Source organism: Rhamphochromis sp. 'chilingali' (genome assembly GCF_963969265.1).
Source record: "Rhamphochromis sp. 'chilingali' genome assembly, chromosome: 16".
NCBI lineage: Eukaryota > Metazoa > Chordata > Actinopteri > Cichliformes > Cichlidae > Rhamphochromis > Rhamphochromis sp. 'chilingali'.
Genome location: NC_137943.1, coordinates 12068539 through 12094216, shown reverse-complemented (window position 1 = coordinate 12094216; position 25678 = coordinate 12068539). Strand labels below are relative to the sequence as shown.

At 40.5% G+C, this 25678-nt stretch overlaps 2 protein-coding genes across 3 annotated transcripts; one reads left to right on the top strand and one right to left on the bottom strand.

Moving 5' to 3' along the window:
* Positions 1-3833: 3833 nt before the first annotated feature.
* On the bottom strand, positions 3834-15023 carry mtf2 (metal response element binding transcription factor 2). Its single transcript, XM_080907369.1, has 15 exons — positions 14827-15023; positions 13751-13958; positions 13512-13593; positions 12280-12390; positions 12023-12123; positions 11429-11607; positions 11235-11330; positions 10846-10914; positions 10467-10590; positions 10047-10114; positions 9755-9925; positions 7174-7300; positions 6746-6804; positions 6454-6555; positions 3834-6266 (listed from the first exon to the last, which is right to left on the bottom strand). Exons 1-15 carry the CDS (start codon positions 14829-14831, stop codon positions 5891-5893), a joined length of 1878 nt encoding a protein of 625 aa, XP_080763495.1. The 5' UTR covers positions 14832-15023; the 3' UTR covers positions 3834-5890.
* Positions 15024-15250: 227 nt separating this feature from the next.
* On the top strand, positions 15251-25553 carry dipk1aa (divergent protein kinase domain 1Aa). Of its 2 annotated transcripts, none has more exons than XM_080907372.1 (7): positions 15251-15539; positions 15865-15952; positions 20745-20879; positions 21012-21119; positions 22555-22731; positions 22818-22949; positions 23039-25553. In XM_080907372.1, the coding sequence occupies exons 2-7, from the start codon at positions 15899-15901 to the stop codon at positions 23717-23719; spliced, it is 1287 nt and encodes a 428-aa protein (XP_080763498.1). In that variant the 5' UTR covers positions 15251-15539; positions 15865-15898; the 3' UTR covers positions 23720-25553. The 2 variants fall into 2 exon arrangements, with proteins under 2 accessions (XP_080763498.1, XP_080763497.1); XM_080907371.1 differs by having other exon boundaries at positions 15260-15539; positions 15658-15952.
* Positions 25554-25678: the final 125 nt, after the last annotated feature.

Genomic DNA, 25678 nt, shown 5'->3' with positions numbered 1-25678 from the left:
TTCCAATGTTTCTGTGTATTTTTTCTGTGTAATATCTTTACGTATGTTCGTAAATAGACTTCGGTGAACAGGGTTTACAAAGGGGTTATATATAGAATTAGTTGAATATAGTTGTATCTTTACAATTCTGTGTATTGTACTAACATTATAACCAATCCTTTATCCCCACTTAAAATATTTTTACAGAACCATTGTAATATTTGTTGCCATTTGTGCTGTCCTCTTGGCGAGCTTACTCTTACAAAATACATTTTTAATGTTAATGAGATTTTTTAAACTGCATAAATAAAGGTTATATAAAAGTCACTGCCAAAAACTGATTGCGACTTGCCCCTTGGCAGCTCCACTGTGGCCTCTCCTTCTCACAGGAACTGCCAACAGAGCAGGTATGAATGTTGCCTGATGGGACATACACAACTCACAAGTTCCTGGCTCTCACGGCTCCTGTGCAGCGGGAGCATCCATACTCTTCCAACATAGTGCAATGGCTCTTCTGGCTTGAAGTGGTCCATAGTCCAGTAATTTAGTTTGTTTTTCCGGTTGCTTAAATTCCCTTGGGTATATTCCAAGTACACAGAGTTTACCCTTTAAAGGGATTTTTACCTTAAACACTTCAGACAGACATTTGATAACATCTTTCCAAAATTCCTGGATTTTAGGACATTCCCATAAACATTTAGTACAGATGTCTGGAATATCATTGGACATATGATAAAGCTTGGCAGGTGTTATATAGGTTATTATTGGTTGCAGTCATTTTCATCCATGTCCTCTTGGATCTCCCTTCTCCAAGCATCCAGAGTCTTTGGAGGGAAGCATCAATAAATTATAATATATAGAGAGAAAACCTTTTCCCTTTGTATTCTTAACACATACCTCCTCTATTTTTGTTAATGGTGGAATTCAGCAATCTTTTGCAGTTTTGATGACAAATTATTTTTCAGTTGTAAATATTTAAAAAAGTGCTTTGGGGGTGTTAAATGTGTTTCACATAACTAAGCATGCTGTCTGCATATAGGTCTTTAACTTTTTTGAATACCTTTATTTTTCCATATTTTAAATCCTCCATAATTTTCACGAGGCGTAAACTTTTCATTTCCCCAAATAGGGGTGAATTGCAAAAGTGATGGAGGATCGCCCACATGTTTATGTGCTGCATGCCAAATTATAGTTGTATTATTCAAGAAAGGGTTCTTTGTACTCTTTTTTAATGTCTTAGTGTCTGAAGAATATAGAAAAGTGTTTAACGGAAGATCTGGAACAGATTTTTGCTCAATGTCAACCCAGGCTGGAGGTGTTGTTGGGCAGAAATAATGGGTGGCTGATGTTAGTTGGCCGGCCATATAATACCATCTGAGGTTGGGGACTTGGAGACCCCCTCTTTCATAGGGCAAGTAAAGTAGTTTTAAGCAGAGCCTTGCCTTCCTATTATTCCAAATAAATTGGTTAAATAGTTTGTTTAAAATGTAAAAAAAAAAAATGAAGTTGGTAGAGGCAACGGAAGTGTTTGGAAATAATATAAAAATGTTGGTAAAATTGTCATTTTTAGGATATTTATCTGGCCTATCATAGATACAGGCAGGTTTATCCAACAGTTTAGCGTTTCTTCTTACAAGGGGATCATAAATGATTGAGGTTATGTCCTTGAGGCTTGGGGTAATCATAATGCCTACATATTTAAGATAAGATAAGATAAGATAAGATAACCTTTATTAGTCCCACACGTGGGAAATTTGTTTTGTCACAGCAGGAAGTGGACAGTGCAAAAGTTATGAGGCAAAAATTAGAATACAATAAGAATAAATACAGTACACAACTGTACAGAATAGAATAAAATAAAATACTATATACAGTAGAATAAAATAAAATAAATATACAATAAGATAAAAATAGAATACAAATACTATATACAACTGAGTAAAAATACAACGATGACAGAAAGGATTATTGCACTTGGTATTATTGCATATGTATGGATGTGTGTGCTTGATCAGTTAAAGTCTTTATTATGGAGTCTGACAGCAGTGGGGAGGAAAGACCTGCGAAATCTCTCCGTCCCACACCGTGGGTGCCGCAGTCTCCCACTGAAGGAGCTGCTCAGTGCTGTCACAGTCTGCTGCATGGGGTGGGAGACGTTGTCCAACAGGGATGACAGCTTAGCCGCCGTTCTCCTGTCACTCACCACCTCCACTGGGTCCAGAGGGCATCCTAGAACAGAGCTGGCCCTTCGGATCACCCTGTTCAGTCTCTTCCTGTCCCCAGCAGAGATGCTGCCGCCCCAGCAGACCACACCATAAAAGATAGCAGAAGCCACAACAGAGTCATAGAAGGTCTTCAGGAGTGGGCCCTCCACTCCAAACGACCTGAGTCTCCGCAGCAGGTACAGCCTGCTCTGCCCTTTCCTGTAGAGGGCGTCTGAGTTATGAGTCCAGTCCAGTCTATTTAAAGCCTGTTGTAGTTGTTTTAAATGGGGTGGCAATAACAGACCACCTTCTTTCTTTCTCATTAAGAAACATTAATTCTGATTTAGAATTGTTAATTTTGTATCCTGAAAATTCTCCAATTTTTTTTTATTAATGCTACTAAAATAGGGATACTATCTTTCAGATTAGTCAAAATATATAATATCATCTGCAAATAAAGAAATTAGATGGTCTCTTCCTCTAATTCTGGTACCTGATATTTCTGTATTTGCTCTCACAGCTATGCCTAGAGAGTCTATTGCTAACACAAAAAGAATTGGTGAAGGAGAAACCCTTCTACAAAACAGTCGAGCCAGGAATTTGTTACTTCTGAATGTCCTGGTGAGCTTCCACCTTTTACAGGTGGGTGCAGCCTGAATAATCCAAGTATGCAAACTAAATATCACAGGAGATCTTATGAGACCACAAACACTGACAGGTCCAGTTCAGAGACACAGGTTTAGCTGAGGTAAAGCCTGGAGGACAGCAAGCAGCTGCACCCATGAATGTCAGTACCCACCTGTCACAAAGAGCAGCCTTTCCATGCCTGACTCTGCATAACTGTAAGCACTGAAGAATTTTAAATGATGAGTCACCTAAAGAAATCTTCTTGTGCACAGTTGTTATAAAGGGAAAAATAAACGTTTGCTGATCTGCCCCCCATAATTTCAACATTATGAGTAAATTAATGCAGGTATGAGAATCAGACCTCAGCTGTTGTCTCATACTGTTATGTCCCTGCCTGTTGACCTGTGGATCGTTTTCCTCTTGCTTTTTGCCTGTATTTTGTACTTTTGATTTTGTATTCAAATGTGGTGTTCTCAAATGTGCCTATTAAAAGCTGTATTAAATGTAGGGGTGGGTTAAAAAAATGTGATTCAAATCTATTTTAGCTTGAATAACACGATGATTAATTCAATCCTGAATTGACTTTTAAATATAAATGTATTTTCCCAGAAGCACCAGAATCTCAGGTTACAGCTCACAAAGATATTTCAACAACCACCAAACAGCTGAAACAATCTTGTTTTTCTGTTTTATCCTCACTTTGACACAAATGCGTCTGCTGTGATGCTTACACCTCTGATGAAGTCTCACAAGTGTTGTACTGTTAAATTATCAGATTCAAAATCTTTCTGAGTCAAATTTGAATCGATTATAGAAATCAGTGGCGATACTCAGCCCTAGTTACCACAGGCGAACCTCAAAGTGGAGCTAGCTCCCAGAAATAAAGCAGACAAGAGGACACTGCACGTGATCTCCCTCTCGCTGTATATTTTATAAATACCTTTTTAGACACTCGTGGTCCTGCCGTGAGTGCACACGTGGCAGTTAGACATGAGAAACAGGACAGTTGAAAATATCTGACTTTATTAATCCTTTAACAAAACAGGTTTTCAAAAATCACATCAACCTATATAATGATGTATAAAAATGTAATAAGAAAAATCTCAAAAGACAAAGCAGACATTACATGTATGTTCTTTGGCTACAGAAGCCTGCTGGAAGCCAGTGGTAGCAACATGTCGGCTGAGACACTGACTGAGTAGAGAGTAGCTTGAAATACACTGACTATACCCCTACAAAGAAGACATGTCAGTGTCTGTGTGTTTTAACAAAAGCAGAAACATCTCCAAAAAGAGATACCAACTGAATACTCACCTATTGCAATGATATACAGCATTTTATATTCCAGTGATTGTGTTATGACCCAGTTTAAAACAAGTAGGTTTTGCAACAGACCACAAATGAGACTTATCAAAAACTTACATATGGAAATATGGTCAAAAGTAATGACACATGGAGGGTCGTCTTAAAAAAAAAATTTTTTTTTATATATATATATATAAAATAAAATAAAATACTGATGAGCAACACTATGAGAACAACTTACACTAAATCCTCCTGCCACACAGCGAAGAGACATATGCATTGCAGTGACATTTTTGGGGCATATCCTGAGTGTGTAGACCACAAGGTGAACTTGACATGAAAGCAAAAACAAAAAAACCCAAGTGCAATGTTTTTTGTTGTACACACGCGCACACGCATGCACACACACGGACGCACACGCACACAAAACTGAGAGCCTGAGTCAAATGATCATAACGATGAACTTTCCTTCTGTTGAGTCATGCGGTCCAGTTAAATACGCAAACAGCTTTAACAAGGACTAACATGCATAGGGAACAATTCTGAACTCCTGGTGGGTATATAACATTCATTTTATGCAGGATTTTATTTTACTATCAGACAAAATGAAAAAACAAAAAACAAGTTAGGTTCTTTAATCCAAATCAAAACACTTTAAAAAGGAGATTTATGTAGACAAAAACAAAGTGACACAATTTACCAAGAATGCCCTTATATATGGGCTTGTGAATTTTAGAGATTAATTATAAGAATCCCACGCTTGAATTTAAACTATTAGGAGTAGACAAATACATTTTTAAAAATTGAGAACGTTACCATCCATGACAAATACTGCCTTGTATAAGCTGAAATGATCCAACTGTTACTGAAAATGAGCTGGCGACCTAACGGATATTCCATCAACTTGATGTGTGAAGTGAATCCATGATTAAAATAACAAAAAACTGCCCCGCTGAACAGAAAAGTCAAGAGACAGAACAAGTAGAAAGGGTAATAATCAATGTAGTATACTTCTATATAAAACAATAAACATTTGCAGCAGCACATCTCTTTTGCTTCGAGTTTCTCCTTAACCGCTCACAAACGAGCACACTTTCCAACAGAGCTGAACAACATGCCTGCCAAAGGCACTGAGAGGTACTCGTAGCTGGGACTAGAGAGAGACGGGGCACGACTGTGGGTGCAGATTATTATTTACCTCATTTGGTGGTGGTGGTAGGGTGGGGGGGGGGAAGGAAAAAAAAAAAAAAAAAGCATTAGTTAATAAAACTTCCCCATCTTTCTCTTATCCTCCAAGATAACACTTAAAGATATTATTTGAAAAAAAAAAAAAACACAACGTTACAGTTATTATTAACGTGTCTTGAAATGAAAGCATATCACTGGATTAAGCACAATAACAGGTCACTGAAAGCCTACAGGTGCAGTATACAGATGAATGAATTGCATCTGAATAAAAGGGGCTGTTCTCTGTAAACACTCAAACCTGTTATTTGAAGTTGGAACCACAGCAGCACAAAAATGCTGTGCTATTGTGACAACTTTGTGCTGTGCATGAAACTGTTTAAACACATATACGGTGTGTATAACTGTAAAAGTCACCCTGGACTGGACTGAACCAGTAGGCTTTACAGTAAGCAGAACTTGCTCCTGTCCAAACTAAATAAAGGCATATAATCAGTTAATGCTCTGAATACACACGTCCTCAGCACAGACATAAACGTCCCACGGGTGCTGGTGAAAAGTTAGAAGTGACGAGCGACATGTGAAAAAACCTACGAGGCAGTGACTCCTTCCCACTCCACCAAGTACTGCACCTTGCCATCAAGGGTGACCCGTCGGGCCAGGACTTTGTACTTCTCCCCGCAGGCCAGACGTCCCGCTGCTCCAAAATAGTTGCTGATGGAGCTCTTTAGGTGGGTGAGCTGGCTGTTGGGGTCCATGCCGTGAATTATGTCTGCAGAGTGAAGCCCTGGGAGGGAGCTCAACAACTCTGTGGCTGAGGGGTGTGGGTCTGCGTAGCTGGGAGGGGGGATGTCTGGGGTGGGGGGCTGGGGGACCCTCCGTGGCCGTCCACGTTTCCGTTTTAAAGGTGGAGGGGAAACAGGCATGATGGGGGCTGCTGTACGCGTCTTGCTGGAGCTGCAGAGGCTGGAGGGTGTTTGATAGGAAAAAGAGGAAGTAAAAAAAAAAATGCTGTTAATTCAAAGAGCAACAATAAAAAACCGACTACAGAAAATTAGGAAAACAAGGCTTTAAGGTCTACAGCCATGCAAGTCTGAGTTTGTACCCAGCACAATTCTACTTTCAGTGCAGTGCAAACATCAGGCAGGCATACCTGGACTGTCTTGAAATGCTAGTTGAGGTAGTTTCTGAAGTGCTCAGGGCGCCGATGGATTCCACATCTGAAGTTTTTAAAGACAGCAGAGACCTGTCACTCCTGGTGGTTTGGGGGAAGGTAAAAGATTAAAACATTATGGTTCTTGTTATGTTACAGTGAATCAAGCAAATCAAATAAACACATTGTGTTTGTGATTGATAATTCAATTTGCTTTTGCCCGAATCTTCACCCTAACAAAGCTGAACAGTTCTGATTGCTTTAGAACTACAGTTTATAATTGCCTACTTACTTGACAGATGTAAAGTGATCCATAGCATGGGGCTCTAACGGTGGCGGTTTCCTGATTTCCTGTCAAAGCAAAGGAAAAAAAACAACAACAAAAAGATGGTTTCTTCTCATATAACACCAACAGTAAATGTCTAACACCTATACAAAATAACAATGCAAAAATACCCATCCCTCCATGCACACACCCAAGCTCACGCCCACTAGGAAGCTCACGCCCACTAGGGAACACACATGCAAACATGAAGACACACTTTGTAATGATAGTTGCTATTGTTGAAGCTACCCACAGGGGGCGCTCTGGAATCAATAAGATATACAGAGTAGAAGAAGAAGTTATCGTGGTAGAAAGAATAATAAACAGCTAGCTGAAGCTAGCACCAGAAGCAATTCTTGATGTTTTATTCATAGAGGAATAAGAACATTACACACTTGGGACGAGGGCTCACTGGAGCGTTGTGGTTTAGCCAGAGTCTCCAGAGAGCGTGCTCCTTGCTTCCTCTTTCTTTTCTTCTTTTTCTTCTTCTTCTCTGTGCCATTGGTAAGAGCACTGGGACTTCTAGAGCAACAACAAATATTCAGAACAGTTTTACATATAAAGGCAGTTGTGCCTGAAATAACAGTGAAACTGTTAGGCAGTTCATGTGTTATGTAAACTGTTAGGACACCCTTGAAAATCATCTTTAAAAAGGGAAATTCATCTATAGATAGGAGAAAATTCTTAGCCATCCTATGAAATTTGGAAAACTTTGTCTTTATTTATTTATTTATTTATTTTTTAAACAGAGGAAGAACTTTTCAAACATATTTCTAAACATATTTTCTTTAGAAATTAATAAGCAAATGATTTCAGGTAAAAGGAAAAAAAAATTAGGGACAAGTTGGAGAAAGTTGCATCCTTTGGTCAGATTAGATTAAACTAGAGCTCTTTGACTACAGAGATGCTGCTTTTGGAGAGAAGGGAGAGGCACAGAACCCTAAGAACACTGTCCCCACAGTGAAACGTGGAGGTGGAAGTTTTATGTCGTGGGGATTTTTCAGTGTCTGGATCTGGGTTTCACATCAAGGTCAAAGGAATAAGGAAGGAAGGAAGATGTGAAGATTTTGAAAGAAATCCTCAAGCAGTCAGCAGCAAAAACTGGCTCTTTGCTTCGTCTTCCAACATGACAACGACCCACGACATATGTTGCTCTTGGTAAAGAACGACCTCCACAAGACCAAAATGAGCTTTACTGACTGGCCTGTACAAAGCTCCGACTTGAATCCCACTGAAAATCTGCGGGGTGAACTAAAGACCAACATCCATTTGAGAAGACAATCAAATCTGGAGGCGCTTAAGAGATTTAAGATTGGGCTGGGATTGCTCAGGAGTTGTGTGCGAGACTTGTTGAAAACTACAACAACAACAACAACAACTACTGCATGCTGTTACCAAGCAAAAGAAGGATAACTGAATATTAGCAACAGGGAGGCTAATATCAATCCTGCTAATTTTGGTGAAATAGTCTTGTTTCATGTGCAAAGAAGAATCATTTCATAATTTGGAAAATCTATATTATAACTTCCTCACTCTGTTTAACAGTAGTTGGAAAATAGTTCACAAAAATGGCTTTTTATAGGGGGGCTAAAATTCTGTCCTCATCTGTAGATCACAAGGGGCATTGTTTTTGTTTTAGAGTAAAACAAACAAACAAAATGCTCTTATAATACATTAAAAAAAAAAAAAAAAAAAATCACACTCTTAAATTAAATTAACAAGGTAAAGGGGCACAGCTAAAAAAATGTTTTTTTGGTCCTTAACTTCGCCAGTCTAACACCAGCAATTTCTAAATTGTGCATGTAATGATGAACTATAGAAAAACAAATAACAGGAGTTTTATTAGCAAATAATCATTTCTCTTTTTTAGGTTGTATATAAAAGATGGAGAGGCTTCAAGGTAAAGTGGCCATTCTTTCTGGCCAGCAGGGGGAGACTCCTGTCACTGCAAAAGAAGTCACACTATATGAAAAGTCCATGACCTTGTGGCTCTACATCTCATTTTATTTATGACTTGACTAACGATTTCCCAACAGGTTTATATTTCAGTCACCAGTTTCAAGTCTACTAGTCAAGAATGCAACATGAGATATGACATGAACAATGATCCCATTTTGAGTCAAATCAAACATAAAGCAGTGCTCAGCGACCAAGTAAATTAAAAGTAAGTACAGTATGAGTGTTCTCAACTTTTCGGTCAGCTTCTCTGAGTCTTGTTTCAAAAAACACAACGTGGCAAGGAGCACCAAACACAAGGCTTCAAAATGCTATTTCAGAAACCAATGAGGGGGGGGATGTCACAACGGCTAGGTCCATCTTTTATAGACCGTCTACGGGCTTCATGGTGACATGATGGGAAAGTAGGGCTTTATGAAACAGGTACTGTATAGCTCCTGTTACAAGGTGTAGTTAACACTTTAACAGTAAATAAAGTGTTAAATAAACATTTTCACTGAGAAAAAAAGGGAAAAAAAACTACCTAGGTAACTTTAGTGCCTGCATTTGACTTATGTGTCACTTCTATTGCACTATAATGCTGCTGCTGCTGCTACCACCTTAGGGCAACAGATTCACACTTCAAAATTAGCTTAGCATGTCATCAATGTCAGCACTTCACAGGAAAAAGATCATCGAAGCTGCACCCGGCAAGGTGCAATCACAGTTCAGTATTTTTTGGGCCACATAGCGTCATAAATATCTTTATCCCAAACTTCCTTGAAAAATAGTGATACAACTTTCAGGCTTAGTCCCCCACCACTACTCTACATTACGTGCGCTAAGCTCCTCCCACCAGACAAGCATAATCGTTATAAGTACTAACAATAAGCAGATGCCAACTTTTTGTTTTTTATTCTGAATCTCTCTTTAGATCTCCCTACATGGACCTAGCATTAATGAGTTCTATACAGGATCAGGTTAACACAGTATCCAGTGGGCACCTTTAACTTTAGGGCATCGACACGTTTCATGTCTAACCTGATGGCGGACAGTGCTTTAGTGGACTTGCATCCCTTGATGGTTATCTCATGTGAAGCCTTCTCCATCACTCTGCTGGTTGGCTCGTCACAGTTGGGGGGAACAGGAGGAAAACGGATCCTAAGGCCAAACAAGTGCTTCTTTTTCTTCACCTCCTTTCCTGACATGAACCTGGGACACGGTGAAAGGGTGGCCATGTAAAAAACAGAGTCTGTGCAAATACTGGGAGATATTTGAGGCACTTTGATGTTGTCATCAGCATAAAGATTTCAAGAGCAGCAGATAAACTTACATGCAGCTATTATTGTTAAGCGCCTCCAGAACATTTTCATATCGTTCTGATCGTGGAGTGTTGGCGAGCTGTAGACACAGGAAAGATATTGTACAAGAAAAAACTTAAATATTTAAAAATCCAAATGGGGGCCAGGTTATTTCTATTTGGGAAATAACCCTCTACTAGGATTACCTAACAGTGTGGCTTTCAGACCACCAATCAACCTGATGCATTAAGCAGCTACAAAAAAACAAACAAAAAAACAAACAAAAAAACAAAACAAAAAACACTGACTTGTGTGGCTGCCAATTCCTGACATCCTGTTCCAAATCTAACAAGTAAACATGGATGGGACATGAAATGAAATATGAATAATAGAAGAAAAAAAATCTGTTGGTCTACAATTGGTCACTGGTGCATTACATAACTTATCCTTACCTCACCCAGCTGCAGCAGCTCCCAGTTATCATTGATGTACACCATCAGGTCCATTTCTGAGTCAAAGTACTTCTTCTTGTGGATCACACTCAGGTTGTAGAGGCTCAGGTGTGCGACATCCTTCCTGAAATATTTCAGTAAATACTGTTTTTCAGTCTGTCTTAAAAAAATAATAATAATAATACTAATATAAAGACACCAAATATGTTTGCTGGAGCCACAAGATTTAATTACAGAGGTGGAGTAAAAGTTTATCACAGCTCTCTAGCCCTGGGCGTCAAAGGTAGCAGAGCTTTTAAGACGAAGAGTAAATGCATGCTTGTGTAATTTAATAGAATAAAAAGCCAGCTGTGTGTGTCAAAGTACAAGTTCCTCTTACCAGCTGAGAAGCAGACGGCTGAGGTACTCCGGTCCACCATTGCAAACCGAACAAACAAACACATAAAACCTGAAGGCAAAAATAAAAAGGCCTCAGGAAACAAGAACACAATATAAAGTTTAACATAAAAACCTAGCTATGCTCTAGCTGACTGTCCACTGAGACACGTTTCTTTTTACCATTCTGTTTGTGTGCACGCACTTTTTCCAAAACTTGACTTAAAAACTGAATATTACCCAGAAGTATATTCACCATCATTTCAAGACCAGTTTTAATAGGCTGTCCTTGTTCTCCAAAGCCACACTTTTGCAGGCCATTGGGGAGCAGTCTTGAATACGTACAACAATACAAGGGTAAACATTTACATTAGAAGCAGTAAATATGGTCACCTATCTCCGTAGAGCATTGGCATCTGTAAGCAATGGAGACAGGCTTCGTGGAACCATTGCTGACACATGTTGCACTGCAGCATCTTCAGGTACCAGCTGCAAGCAAACAGAATATGAACATTATAACTTTTGTGGACATGGGAACATTTCCATCCAAGCTTTTCACTCTTGCCAGAATATGCAACGTCACTCACTCTCCTGGACCGCCGCAGTAGCAGTAGCACTGCTGGATGTTGGTTTTGTGGCCGTGGTCCCACACCAGCTCCTCCAGCACGTATGGGAAGGACAGGTGTAGCTCCATGTGCTGCGGCTCCTGCTGTTCCTGCTGCAGAAAGTCTTTAGCAGACGCCCCTCTTCTGTGTGGACCACCCGTCTGCAAACCAAACAAACAAAAAACGTGTTTTTCCCACCAAAATAAATACATAAAAAGAAAATTTGGTAAACACATATAAAGAGGTGCTTTTTAAAGCTGGTAAGCTCTTTGGAAAATTTTTAATTTCTCCATAAATATTTGGGGATTTTTCAATAAATAAATGACCTCAGAATAGTTTAGCCTCATTCACTTAATTGGGTTTCTTAATCTTGGGACATTTTATTGTGGGATTAAAGCCTCAATCACTTTTATTCACTCCATTGGAATCTATGAAGTCTTTTATATCCACTTTGATTTACAAACAAAGCAAGTAATGCACTCTTCAAAACAGACATGTGTCATGTTAACAAACTCGTCTAAACCACTTGTTCAAGGTAAATGTTTGACGTATTTCTTCTTAAAGAAAAATCTGTACCTTAGCGAGAGAAGTGAGCTCACACTCTGAGCAAAGCCACTTGTCATCAGAGTTGATGACAGCAGCATCGATGACAGGGGAGTGACACCGCTGGTGGTAGCCTAAAACACAAATGAACACATCCGTAATGGCCAGAGATTAGAGCACAACAGATGAATAAATAAACTACTGAGACTGGCTGTTTAAATGTGTTACAAATATCATATAAAATAACTGTTTCTGGCTTATGTTGGAACATCAAAGACGATAAATGATACCTTGTCCACACTTGTCACAAATGACAATCTCGTTGGGTTCCTCTGAAGTTTCGTCTTGGCATATGGAGCACACAATGTCTTCGTCGTCGTCATCCTCATCATCTTCTTCCCCTAAACAGCAGCAAAGTCATGAAGGTAAGCGACTAAAGTTTCAGATTAATGGTGGTATGACTAGGGGTATAATTTAGAGCAGCTTTCAGTCAAACGAGGTCAGAGGAGTACACCGAGTCATCACAAGAACAAAAGACATCCCTCTCACAGCAACTTTTGCTGCTGTGAGAAGGACGACTCAAATTCACCCAGCTGAAACTAGAGAAAGGTGGCAGGGAAAATATTTTACAACCTGGATAAATAAAATCCATACTGTCTGGTTATGGGGGGTGTGGGCGAAATTGCACTTCCATGTCCCTGAAGGTCTACACCAGGATACTAGAGAGAAGATTCCGTCTACTGACTTAACTTTTGATTCAGCAGGAACAAAGCAGTTTTCATCCTGATTGCGGACAGTTTGCTGCCTTCATCCTCCTGAGGATATTCGAGGGTGTGGGATGTTTGTAATAACTACTTGTGGACCTGGAAAGTGGATTTCTATTCAAACCAATTTTTTTCCCCCTGTAGCGCCAAATCGCAGCAACAGTTGCCTCATATCGCTTTATCACACTCACACTGGAATAGAATTTATAATAAGATTTTGATTGCATCTCATGTGGTGAATCTTTGTCATACTTTTTAATATATCACAATTCAACTATCGCGATCAGGTTGAGGTTAAAAATAAATAAATAAAAAGTTATCTGATAAATGTCACAATGCCAAGAAAAATCTTAACCAGATACTTCTCACAAATCGTTTACAGTCAAATGTGACGAATGTGTCTGATCATAGCGTCTTTGTGTCTTTCATTAATGCTTTATTCATGACCCATCCCATTTAAGAATAAAAATGAAGAATACGTTTTTCTTAACACCATAATAGCTAAAGGGGCTTAAGTGGAGCGATAGCTGCCCGTCTGCATGTTAGCAATGCGCTGCGACTGTACTGATACACTCTACAGTTAACTGTCAGTGTGAAGAGCAAGAGATAAGCAAGTCCAGGAAGAGGCAGACAGGTTTGCACAGCACAAACTGTGGATAACTGACTCCCTACCCTCTTTGCAATGGCTTACAGTATCTTTACTGCATATTATCTAGCAATTAAACTAAAATATATTGCACATTTTAAATTTCATTCACCTGTTTGAATATCCTTCCAAAGAACCCAAGACTTTGACCGATCCTCAAAAACCACAAAACATCGGTGCTTGTCCCGATCTATCTGAAAAACAAAACAAAGAAAGATTTACTTGTTTCCAGATGCGACAGGGGCAGATTTTGCTGTAGATGACCTATACTGATTTCAAGAGTTTTTCCGCCAACGCTCTCCACACAGTCCGTTTACCTGCATGCATCATATGCATCATCCTCACACTAACCTTTGCAATTGTTCCCAAGTAGAAAAGGCCATCTGACCACCGGGCCAGGACATCCTGTCCTTCTGAAAATCTGTCAGACATGCTGTCTTCTCCATACTCTCCCCTGGCAGAAAGGCTTGTGGGGGACAAGGACACAGCCTGCTGCTGCCGCTGCTGCAGGGGATGAGCTCTGTGATGCACAGACAGGTGATCCACAACCCCTGAGTCTCTGAAAAACAGTGCAAGGCAAGAGAACAGAGGCAGACATGAATTTAGACTATGGAGTAAGCGGATATGGAATAAGTGCAAAGTTAATTTATGCGATTTTTTTTCCTGCTTACTGTAAACAGATTGTAATTATTTATATGTGGTGTATTCTGATCCTCAAAAGAATACTAGTACAATTTAATGTATGTTATTGGCATTTTTTTAACTGATAACAACCAGCAGAGTAACAGTCCTGTATGTGTAGCCCTCAAACACAAGGATGCATTGTGTGCTTGCAGAAGGGCTTACAAAAGAAAGAGTGAAACATGGCATTTCCTCTCCACTGGCTTTGAACAACAGGTGATTATACTCATAATTAGTGCTAATTGTTAATTAACCACATAGTCAGTAACATGGCTTCAATGCAATGAAAGACAAAAAACAAAAACCTAACCACCCTTTCAAAAATAAAGACCAATGTACTTACTACTGAACACTTCCATTCAACTACAGGTCTCAGTGACAGCTAATACTTTGATCATACTAATAAAACATGTCATATTTCTAGCTTCTATTGTAAATGTTATTCATTTCAGATGTTAAGAAAGTATTGATTTTTTTCCTTCGCCTTTAAACCCTGTCCTCCAATGCAGGCTTTCCTTTGTTCGGATAATGAGTGGACATGTTCAGTGCCAGCCACTTAGCAAAGATGAAAAAAAGACAGCTTGGGATGCCGCTGCAGGCTGATATAATGTCTTGTATATTAAATAGTAGGCAGCTGGGCGAGCTCAGCAGCGGGAATAATCCACATGCAAAGCCGTAACCCCAGCCAGGTCGCTGACCGTCGGACCCACACCCCCCCTAACGGGAGGAAAACATGACAACAATACCTCATTCGGTCACCTCCGTTTCCACAAACGACTCGTACGACAAAAATAACCGGACAGAAGAGCCGCTCTTATCCCGCTCTTCGAGCAACTGAATTCACTTCTAAAGCGTGTCGGGAAAACATGCGGGGTTTGTGGCTTCCTCAGAAAATAACAAACGGTTCATTTTCCCCAAGCAAGTTCGCCATTTTGGTTTCCCGCTGATGATCGGGGAGTGCATTATGGGAAGAGCTTAAACGACTGCGGCTGGCTGTCTGTGCCGCGACGCTCACATTTTTTCAAACATTTGAAATTGTAGGCAGGGCATTTAGTAAGCAAAACATATCCGCCCCTTAAAGAAGCATATTTTTTAAATTATTTTAGTCGACGTTTTTCTGGAGGTGTTATGCGTTAATGTCTGCCTAAGAGAGACGTTCTATATATAAAATATGTTTACTCAAAAACATCAGAAGTTTAACGACGCGATGTTTGATAAACTTGTGCAAAGTACGACCACTTCATGGCGCTACAACATAACATGACGCTAACAGGTAATTTTTAATCAGACCTCCTGGCCGGAAGTTGTGTGTAGCGTCTCCACAATAAAACCTTTATTTTGAAGGAGGAAGCGGATGTTTGTCTTCCCCCTCCTTGCTGGCTTGATCCGCTTGTACCTCCGGAGTTCCTCAAACACGCAATATTGACTCGCCGTTATCTGCAGAGGGGATCTGGCTTCGGTGAGTGGGCTTGGACAGCAGTTTTGGTCAAATTAGTGGATCACGTGTAAACTTAAAAAAAAAACACATCTTATTGGTAGAGTTTGCGCCTGCGCTCTGAACCTGCGTTTTTCCCCAGCTTCAACTATGTTGCTTTGGTTGGAATTCAGCAGCTGCTGCAAAGAGAGCCCAGGCGCAGGCAAAGTGTGCCGTCAGAGCGACTCACGCCGTCAACTCAAACCGACAATCTGAGCTTAAAATCGGATAACCTGTAATAATTTTTCTGTGTTCGTCGTTTGATGCTGAACACGCTTTGTCCCATGGGTTTTTGGATGATCCCCCACAGCCAGGTCCACGTCTTGAGATGATCTATTTTTGTGATGGCGAAGGGTCTTTTTCCACGGGCCTGGGTGAAGAAGTCTTTCTACTTTCAGGTAAGATTGCTACCCAGGATCTGTTGTGTGAAGCGGATTGCAGTTTTAAAAAAAATGAGGTGATGCTGTGGGATTGTTTGAGCTCGCCGTGGTGCCACATCACACTGACAGCTGGCAGTAAACGGGTACCTCCTCTTGCTGCTCGGTGTGGACATCAAAATACCTGATGAATGCAAAATGCAAAATACCTGATGAATGCGGGCCTGCTCTAGAAACAATAGGATTGTTGCCCTGGCACTGCTTTGTTTTTGACTGTAAAGATGCCAGGGCTTCCACTCAGTCTTTTCCTTGCCTTCAGCAGTGCCAGGGCAGCAGTAATTCCTTTGGGCTGGGTAATAAGGGTTGAACCTTCTGATTTGAGGAGCAGCTGCCAGCAACTTCTCTCAATACCGTAAGGAGCTTATGCAAGAGGGCTGCATTTGCTCTTAAAAAGGGTAGAATGCTGTTGCATTACAACATGCACAACCGTCAGTTTAATGCAGTCTACTGAAAGCTGAAACATGTTGAGCTCAAAGTGTGAAACATGTTGGCAAGCTCAGCTCATTTCATCTGGCTATAACCAGTAACCAATTACAGTAAACAAGTGTCTCCTGTAGGCCCGTGGTTTAATTCAGTGAGATCAGTTGCTACTAAGCAACATGTCATCCTGTACCTGGCGTTTTTTTGAGGCCTGAGAGGACATCGATCCTAGAAGAAAAAAAGGATTTTGCATGTGTTTTCACTGTATATTGTGCATGCAGTGTGCACATTTTGCACAACAATTAGGCAAATGTGTTCTATTTGTGGTCTACTCAAATCAGTTTCTCCCCATGTCCATGTATCTCAAACAAAAGGTCAGTGAAAAATGCAAACGGGCTCACAAATTTTAAGAAAAAGCAAGAAGAACTTCTAGGAAACCTTCTTCCCGCAGGCGATACGGTCTCTCAATCACACCACCACACAGTACTGACCCACACATACAGTTCTTACACACACACTGGACTTTCTGGACTTTGGTTTTGCACAACACTGGTCACTATATTCTTCATTTCCGGTTAATACTTGTACAGCTGCTGTTATTGTGTATATATTTATTTATATTTAGATTTCTTCATACATTCTTATATAGTTCTATATTGTGTATTGTGTATTTTGTTGTACAGTTATTTTATTTTCAACTTTAATTTAGATATTTATCTTTATCTTATTCTTCCCAGTTAAATTTACCCTTCATTCTAATTTGTGTTGTACAGTTATTTCATTTTTAACCTTAATTTATATTCTATTCCTTCCTAGTTAAATTTACCCTTTTTAATTTTTCATATTTATTTCCTATCTTATTCATAGCCTTTTCCTTTTTTGTTTTCTTTAGGTCACGAGCAGTTGTCCAAGCATTTCACTACATATCGTACTGTGTATGACTGTGTACGTGACAAATAAAATTTGAATTTGAATTTGAATTTGAATTTGTATGCTCATAAAGCCACCACGGCAAAATGTGTTCCTTATTATCTTCCAGGTAGCAAGCTTACAGGGCAAGTTTCAGCAAAGCCATCACAGTTTACTGCAGAGCCGACATATATATGTCTCCTGGACCGAACTGTGCTGTCAGAAATCAAATAGCTCAGATGTCAAAGCCTGCTACATTTAAAAACCAGTTTAGTAAGACTTCACTGAGCACGTAAAGACACGTTTTCAATCAGGGAGTATTAGCCACCTTCAGTGCGTCACGCGGGATTAGAGGCAAAAACTGACAAGGAGAGCCAGCTCCGTCCTGAGACGCTCTGTGGATTTCAGGTGGGATGAAATGACAGTGGCCATCACCGCAAACCCCTCTACATGATATGGGCCTTTTGTCTGGGTAACTGAGACCATCTGTTGACAGACAGTGACACTAAAGCTTGCACTATGGATTTTGTGCTTTGTCACTTAGCTCAGTCGTGCACAGGTCATTCAGCTCTCAGCACTTAGTCATTTTATTTGACTTATCTTGTTTTGTTTATTTTATTGATTTATACCTTGAGGCTGCTATACAACTGCAAAACATGTGGAGTCTCTGTCCCTGTCTTTGTGATTAGTAATATAGTAATAAACATCTTTTTGACTCATTTTAACCCTCATACGTGGCATCAGTTAGGTTTATGCATTGTTTTCCTAGTTAAGACATTTAGTACATATCAGGTGTCATTGCAAAGGATACACTGTAAGGGACCAAAGGGTTTGATGAAGGATTAAGCTCTGTCCTGCTCAGCTTTCACACACCCCACAGACAGTTCACAGGCACGCATGACTCAAAGTCACTTGCTTGTCATGACCATGGAGGGCTGGGCTGTATCCAACCTTTAATTTCCATGTGTGCACTTAGGAAATGTTAATTCCCTTTGCAAAGAGCCTCTACACATGCCAAGGCATTCAGATGTGATAGCAATGTTCACTCTTTATCCTTATCTCCATCTCTTTCGTGGAGGCCAACTGTCTATTTAGTCATCTCTTCAGGGCACACGGTGTTTAAAAGCAAAGCAGTCGTGCAGAGGAGACATCTGTCCTGCTCTGTTAAAAAGCAGCTGCTAAAGCTCAAATAAACTCCTGCTGTTGTCAGTAACAGATTGATGAAATGCACCAATTAGAGAGACAGGTAATTTGTTATTTTCCCGTACCCTAACCTCCTTGCAAAAATATTTCGCGAGATGCCTCAAATCTCAAAAGAATACAAATTAAGAGTAATTTGACCCTCTTTCTGTGTGTCAGTGCGGATCAGACGCTTTAATGTCTCCCACAGAGTGTATAAACCCATAACAGAGAGTTCTTCTGCTCTGTTTACATACTACAGTAATCATAGCACATGAAAGATAAAAAGGCTTTTGACTTGGTGCCTGCCACACTGCCAGGGTATTTTGCTGGAATTTGGAAACAGTGCTAAAGCTGAATGAGAGGCACGCCAAGCTGCCAAAACCCACACGACATAACCAGTTCCTGCCATGCAATCAAAGAGAGAAGCAAAATTACTTTATCCTCCCAAGTGCAGTTACAGTCCTCGGAGGGAAAACTAACTGCAGTTTTGTTTGGGTAAAAGTCGAGGAGTGTGGCCGACGAAGGCAGTCTGACCTAAATTCTTTTCACTGCTCCACTCTGCCCTCCAACAGTCCTCTTTGCTTTATCTTTTTGCTTGCTTTTATTTAATTATTCTCTTAGTCTGTGTGCTGCCGAGAGGATCATTTCATTAACTGACTTCAGCGCAACAGTTTTCACAATTCTACTTCGAGACTCTTTGATAAGGCCGCAGACTTTTCTGCCATAGAAGAGATGGTGAAATGTGTAGCTGTGTTGTGTGGATTGCCATGATAGTTGGCTTAGCAACCTTTGGCCACAGTGACCAAAGAACAAATTAACGAATTATTGACACAAAAACTTCATGTTACCCCTCCCAGGGACTTTTGCGATCCTCTGACTTCAGCACCACAACATCAGTATTTAGTATGTTGGAGTATGTTTGCATACTAAACTAGGGTTTCAAACAAGGTAAAAGTTATAGCTGCAAATCATTGCCATGTTATCGTTTTTATTGTTGCCTGCTAAAGTTACACTTTAACTCAAAGCACCACTCTTTATAAGTGTAGCCTCGCAGAGATGCAAATATAACACTGCTATAGGTTGGTAATGAAGCAAATAGTTACTTTCTGTATGTACAGCTGGACTGTATGACTAACTTGGCATTTAACTTGATCTTTCTTCCAGCCAGCTGACTCAAGTCCTCTCGAATTGTGTATACTGACAAAGACTCATTCAGACTGATGGCAGCATGTTGCCAATCTGTCTGCATTTATAAATCAGACAGCAATATTTTGCAGTCAGTCCAAGTCAGGCTGCAGCTGTTTGCAGAAAAGTTGCTTCCTATCTGGCAATCTGTGCAATCGCTCTGCGATTAAAAGTGGTTGTGAATGTGCAACACCCACGAGCTCTGAGCAACCATATCATCACCACAAGTTCCAATCGGTCACAGAATAAGAAAAATTTTTTTTATGGATCTAAGGAAGGTGTTATATTTTTAGTCCTTGAGCCATTAGCTAGCTCTGAATTAGGAGGTAGCTCTGTGTAGCTAAGTGTGTCCAATGTTGTACTTTCACTTGAGCTGATTTAATGTAAGTTTGTTTGGCTAATCTCAGGATGGTCGTGCATGAGATTAGCCTTCTTCTTTGGAGTACTCCCTGAGTATTTTAATTTATTTAGTAAAATATTGATATCTGGTGTCCATGGTATAATACTGGCATGGACAACACTACTGTTTTTTTGTAGTGTAGTTTTCTTCAGAAGTTTCACTCTGCCTGATTTTTATCACGATGGCAAATAACTGCATTAACTTTCACCGTGTCACAGAAATAACAGGACGTCTGCTCAAAGGGGCATTGTAAGACATGTGATGTGTGCATCCTGTGACTCAAGCAGTAAGCTGTTACCAGCCACAACTAAAATGGTATGTCGCGCTGAAAGAATGGGACTCCCAACTCTAAAAAACATTTTCTGGCTTAATGAGCTATTGTTGCACCTAGCAATAAACCACACAACCAGTACCTTGTTACTGGACAAGGTACTGGTTGGTACTGGTGAGAGTCCCCAACTCTCACTATAATAACCTTTTATGTGATCAAAGCTGTGTGATTAGATCAAATCCATGGTTGTCTAACACGTTAATCCAGGTAATCCCAATACAAAGAAATGCAGGTTCATAACAAAATGTACTGCCGGGACCTTGGTACTGTAGAGTTTCCAGATCTGGATCCATCAACGCAGTTTTGTTTCAACTCTCCACTCACAGGCTCGGATCTCCTTTGTGCGGGTGAACTACCTGTTCCTGACATGGCTGACTGTGCTGGTGGGGAGCTGGGTGTTCTATGTGCAATACTCCGCCTACACAGAGCTGTGCAGAGGACACGAGTGCAAGAATGCCATTGTGAGTGACTGCAGTAGTTTAGAAGAGACCGTGGTTTGAAAATTGCAAGAACTTGTCTCAGAAATCTTTGTGGCTATTAAGAAAATGTCACCCGTGTTAGAATAATAATTGTGTTCTTCTTTTTTGTTAAAGTGTGATAAATACAGGAGGGGGATCATCGATGGGTCTGCTTGCAGTAGTCTGTGCGACAAGGAAACACTGTACATGGGCAGGTGTCTGTCAACACTGCCAAACAACCAGGTAGGCGACCACTGTACTTTCCATTTACAGTAGATTACTGTGTGTAAAATCTCACTGGTAGATGTCAATACATGACTTCTGTTTTCTTAACACACCCAGTTGAAATGAACAAACCTAGCTGGTTGCTGTAGGACAAACAGGTTTTAGTCAGCCAAGACAAACAAATACGTCAAATTTAGACTCTACTCCATAACTGCTGCCATGGGCCGACATGTTTCTTCCACTGTTTCTGTATATAAACATTTTTCTAAACACTGTTAGAAAACCAACACATAATAATGAATTATTAATAAAAAATTAATTAAAAAAATGTGCAGTATTTTTATGTTTTTACCCTCAATGTCACCTCAAAAACTCAGGACGTTCATTTGTAATGAGTGTAGGCTGTTTACCACAGCAAGCAGTCAATAGGCTAGCGGCCCACCTGTATTTACTTTGGAGGAGGCTATAAAACGTTGTGACAAGAGTCCAATACAGTCGATACAGTGGAGTTCACTTTTGACCGATGACAGTGATACTGAGTCAACTTGTTGAAGATATCCTGGACTTTTTGTCAGTAAGCACAGATTTTATTGCCACTGTTAGCCTCTGTCAGCTTCTATTAGCCTCTGTTAGCTCACCTAGTAACTATTTTTCTTGCAGGGTATTTTTTACATTTTTTTTCTGTTGTGGAACATTTCTCTACAGCCACTTTTTATACATAGAAACATTTAAAGAATTTGCAATTGTAGCTATTTTTTAGATTTATTAGCTCTGTAGAATCTTCTTGATGCATGCTCAATCATCCAGGTATGTAGATCTCCAAAAGTTGATTCTGTTCATCTGGACGTAGCGTTTTCAGTGGGAGAAACATTTCATCACTCATCCAAGTGACTTCTTCAGTCTCAGCTGACTGCAGGTTTCCCCAATCTTATAAACAGTGCATTTGCATAATGACTGAAACTAGTACCACTGAAGGAACAATGGGCTGGGAGGTCAGTTCCTTCATCATAATTATGCAAATTTTCATGACCATTGATCAACAACCACTGATCAATGGCCATGAGTTCCATTCACAGAGAGTTGGGGAATGGCTGCAATCACAGCACTATAATATGGCGAAGGATGTAACCTTACCCTTATGTGAAAAGGGAAAGACCATCTCTGAATCAAGGAGGGGACCTAAGGGTACATCTTTCGCCATCTTACAATGATAAGATTGGGGAAACCTGCAGTCAGCTGAGACTGAAGAAGTCACTTGGATGAGTGATGAAACGTTTCTCCCACTGAAAACGCTACGTCCAGATGAACAGAATCAACTTTTGAGACCTCTGTAGAATATTAAAGAATTTCTTTTTTCTGAGAGTTACATGAAAAGTTTATTCTTATATGAGTTCTCATTAGCAAAGGATAAAGATGAGTGATCGGTCAATTATCCCATTCTGCTTTTCATTAGGTATACACAGGAAGCTGGGGAGACCACGATGGGATCATCCACTGTAAGCTGGGGGAGGTTGTGCACTATGAGCTGGGTGAGGAACCAGAGCCACGGAGGGAAACCCCAGTGTTTGACAAGCCTACGAGAGGCACCTCAGTGGAGAAGTTTAAAGAGATGGTCTTTAATCACCTCAAGGTAAAAGAGGTCAAGTCATAAAAGTTGCGATGAAACTAAATCTGTGATTTAGCCTGAAACAGCTTCTCTCATTCTCTATCCACCAGTCCAAGCTTGGAGAACACGCGAACCTTGCTAGCCTCGTCAGCCAAATCCTCTCTGTCGCCGATGGCAACAGGGATGGACGGGTGTCACTGCCAGAAGCCCGCTCTACATGGGCCCTCCTGCAAATGGATGAGGTATCATAAGTTCATAATAATATAATTAACAGTGGAGAACAGTTTTCTGAGGCTTGATGTTAAGGCACTTTCGTGCTCTGTTCTCTGAGGTGCTGCTGGGTCTGCTGCTCCAGGACAGAGGACACACTCCTCGTCTCATCGGCTACTGCGGGGATCTCTACATGACGGAGCGTGTTCCCTATGGACCCCTGTACGGTTTATCTCTGCCTTGGCCTCTTGTTTCTTGGGTTCCTAGTGGTTTGCAGCGCTCCATGGACCAGTGGTTCACCCCCTCCTGGCCTCGCAAAGCTAAGATCTCCATGGGCCTGCTGGAGCTCGTGGAGGACATCTTTCACGGCACCTACGGGAGCTTTCTGATCTGCGACCTCACTGCGGCACACTTTGGTTACACTGACCGCCATGAGCTCCGTCTGACTAACACCCAAGCAGTGGTTTCTGAGGAGGAGTTCAGGCGCACCATGCGAGCACTGAAGTGCGAAACAGATGCCGACTGCATTTACGGGGCAGACTGCCACACATCCTGCGATTTGTCAGAGAGGCGATGCAGGGAGGAGCCATTCAGGCCAAACTTGGCGAAGTCTTGCGAAGCGCTGAAGGACTACCTCCTGCGGGGGGCGCCATCAGAGATGAGAGAGGAGCTCGAGAGGCAGCTGTATGCCTGCATGGCTCTCAAAGGTAATGCTGGACAGATGAACATGGAGCACTCACTTATCCTCAACAACCTGAAAGCCCTGCTGTGGAAACAGATCTCACACACCAAGGACTCGTGACAAGGAGGGGAAGTCACTCTGAAGGAGGAAATGGGTATAAAATAGGCTGTGATGTAAGAGTAGCAAACTTATTAAAGTCATTTTTAACTAACACTTAGGAACGGTCACACATATGGATGAAGCTGGAGGCCGGAAAAACTTATTTTAAATGATTAAATGACTGCATGTTACCGTCAGTCACGCTCATAGAAACACACATTGTGTATTGTATTGTTCACTACAGTGGAATGTCATGATAGCACTGCTGGAAAAGAAAATACTTGTAGTTTTTACTGAAAGTCTCAAAAGCCGAGAGACTGAATTGCTGTTTTTGCCACAAAAAATCATGCTGATGAGTGCGCACTACGCTGGTAAAATAATGATTGTAAAATCAATGAACATCAATACCACAATTTCATATTAAAACCTAGAACTTGAGGGAGTTTAGGATAAGGGTGGACTTTTAACAAAGGACTTAAACCGACCTAAAAACCCAAACTGTGCTGTAGTGTCTAAACAAGAGTTTTCACATATTACTACTCATTCGGTGGACGATCAGCACTTCTAGAAACATAACTAAATCTACACAGAAGCAAAAATAAATCATAGTTCTTATGTGTGTTATCACGAAAGAATGTGTCACCAAGTGCAACAGTGCATGCGTTTCATACAATTGTCAAAAAGTCGGGACTATACACCGGATGTCCTTCCTGACGCAATCCTACAGGGATTTGTGTCGATCTTTCACTCGTTAGCCAAATGTGCAAAGCATTATACTGTGGAGCTACTAATTGCAGTAGAGGAGACCAGCGCAGATGCTGTAATTTTATATACCAGATGTTTTAAATGGGTGACAGGTCTTGAATCCGTGCAGGTTAGTTCTATGTAGCCAGCTGTTTAGATGCACATAGAATGGAGTTTGGCGTCATCTGAGATAAGCAAGGCCTTTGTAGGGAAAACCTGGGAATAATGTTCAGCATTAATGGTGCCTTCACAGATGTGCAGGTTACCCATGCCATTTGGATTTATACCCACATACTATCATGCTGATTTTACTTTTTTAATAGTATACTGATAATAAGTAGTACTGTACGATTCAGTACTACCTCAGCAAGCTGTTGAACAGAGACTTCTCTAGATTCCCTCCAACCTTTATTGTTTGTCTTAAAGAAGCTACTTTTGGATTTTCCCTTATTCACCGGGGCTCACCACAGTGGGGCAGCACAATTGATTCAACAGGTTGTTTTTTTTAAATGCAGGTTGTTGATTTTGGTCCTCCAAACACAATCTAAAGGTTTAGCGATACATTCCAAGTCTTGTCTTAGTGCTGGATTTTTAAAAAATGTCACTCATCTGCATGATAGACTGAGACAGTATCCTGTATGGCCGATGTGAAGGTATCCACAGAAGTCTGGCTTATCTTATCAATGTGCATCTCCCACTTGTGAAGTCACTGCTGCATCACTGACCCACCCAAAAAACTAATGTATTTAATTTGTGAATGTTTGCCGTTTGTATTTTCCATTGAAAAGAGCATTTGTGGTAACGTACGGCATTATTTATGGATTTTCACATCACAGTGCCATAGAGTTCATGCTGGTCCTTTTTATGAATGTTTACAGTTTGTGCAAAATATAAAATCTTGTGCTCACGTGTCATGCTGTGCAAAAGGTTTTCCATGACTTGTCACATGTTACTGAAATGAACTTACTACAGCTGGATGTGTTAAGCCACTACAACGCAGATCAGACTGCTGCTGAGTTTGGAAACTTTAAAAAAAAAAAAAAAAAGTTTACTTAGAAATGAAGAAAAACAAAACAGCATGATTTTGCACAATTAAAATGCATACCACTGCACTGTTTCCTTTTGAGTATTTCAGTCCTGTCAGTTAACAGACACCATTGTGGTTCAAACATGATAACAGATGAGTAATTACGAGTCTAACTTGAGGGAAAGGAGCGACTCATAATACTCGTGACA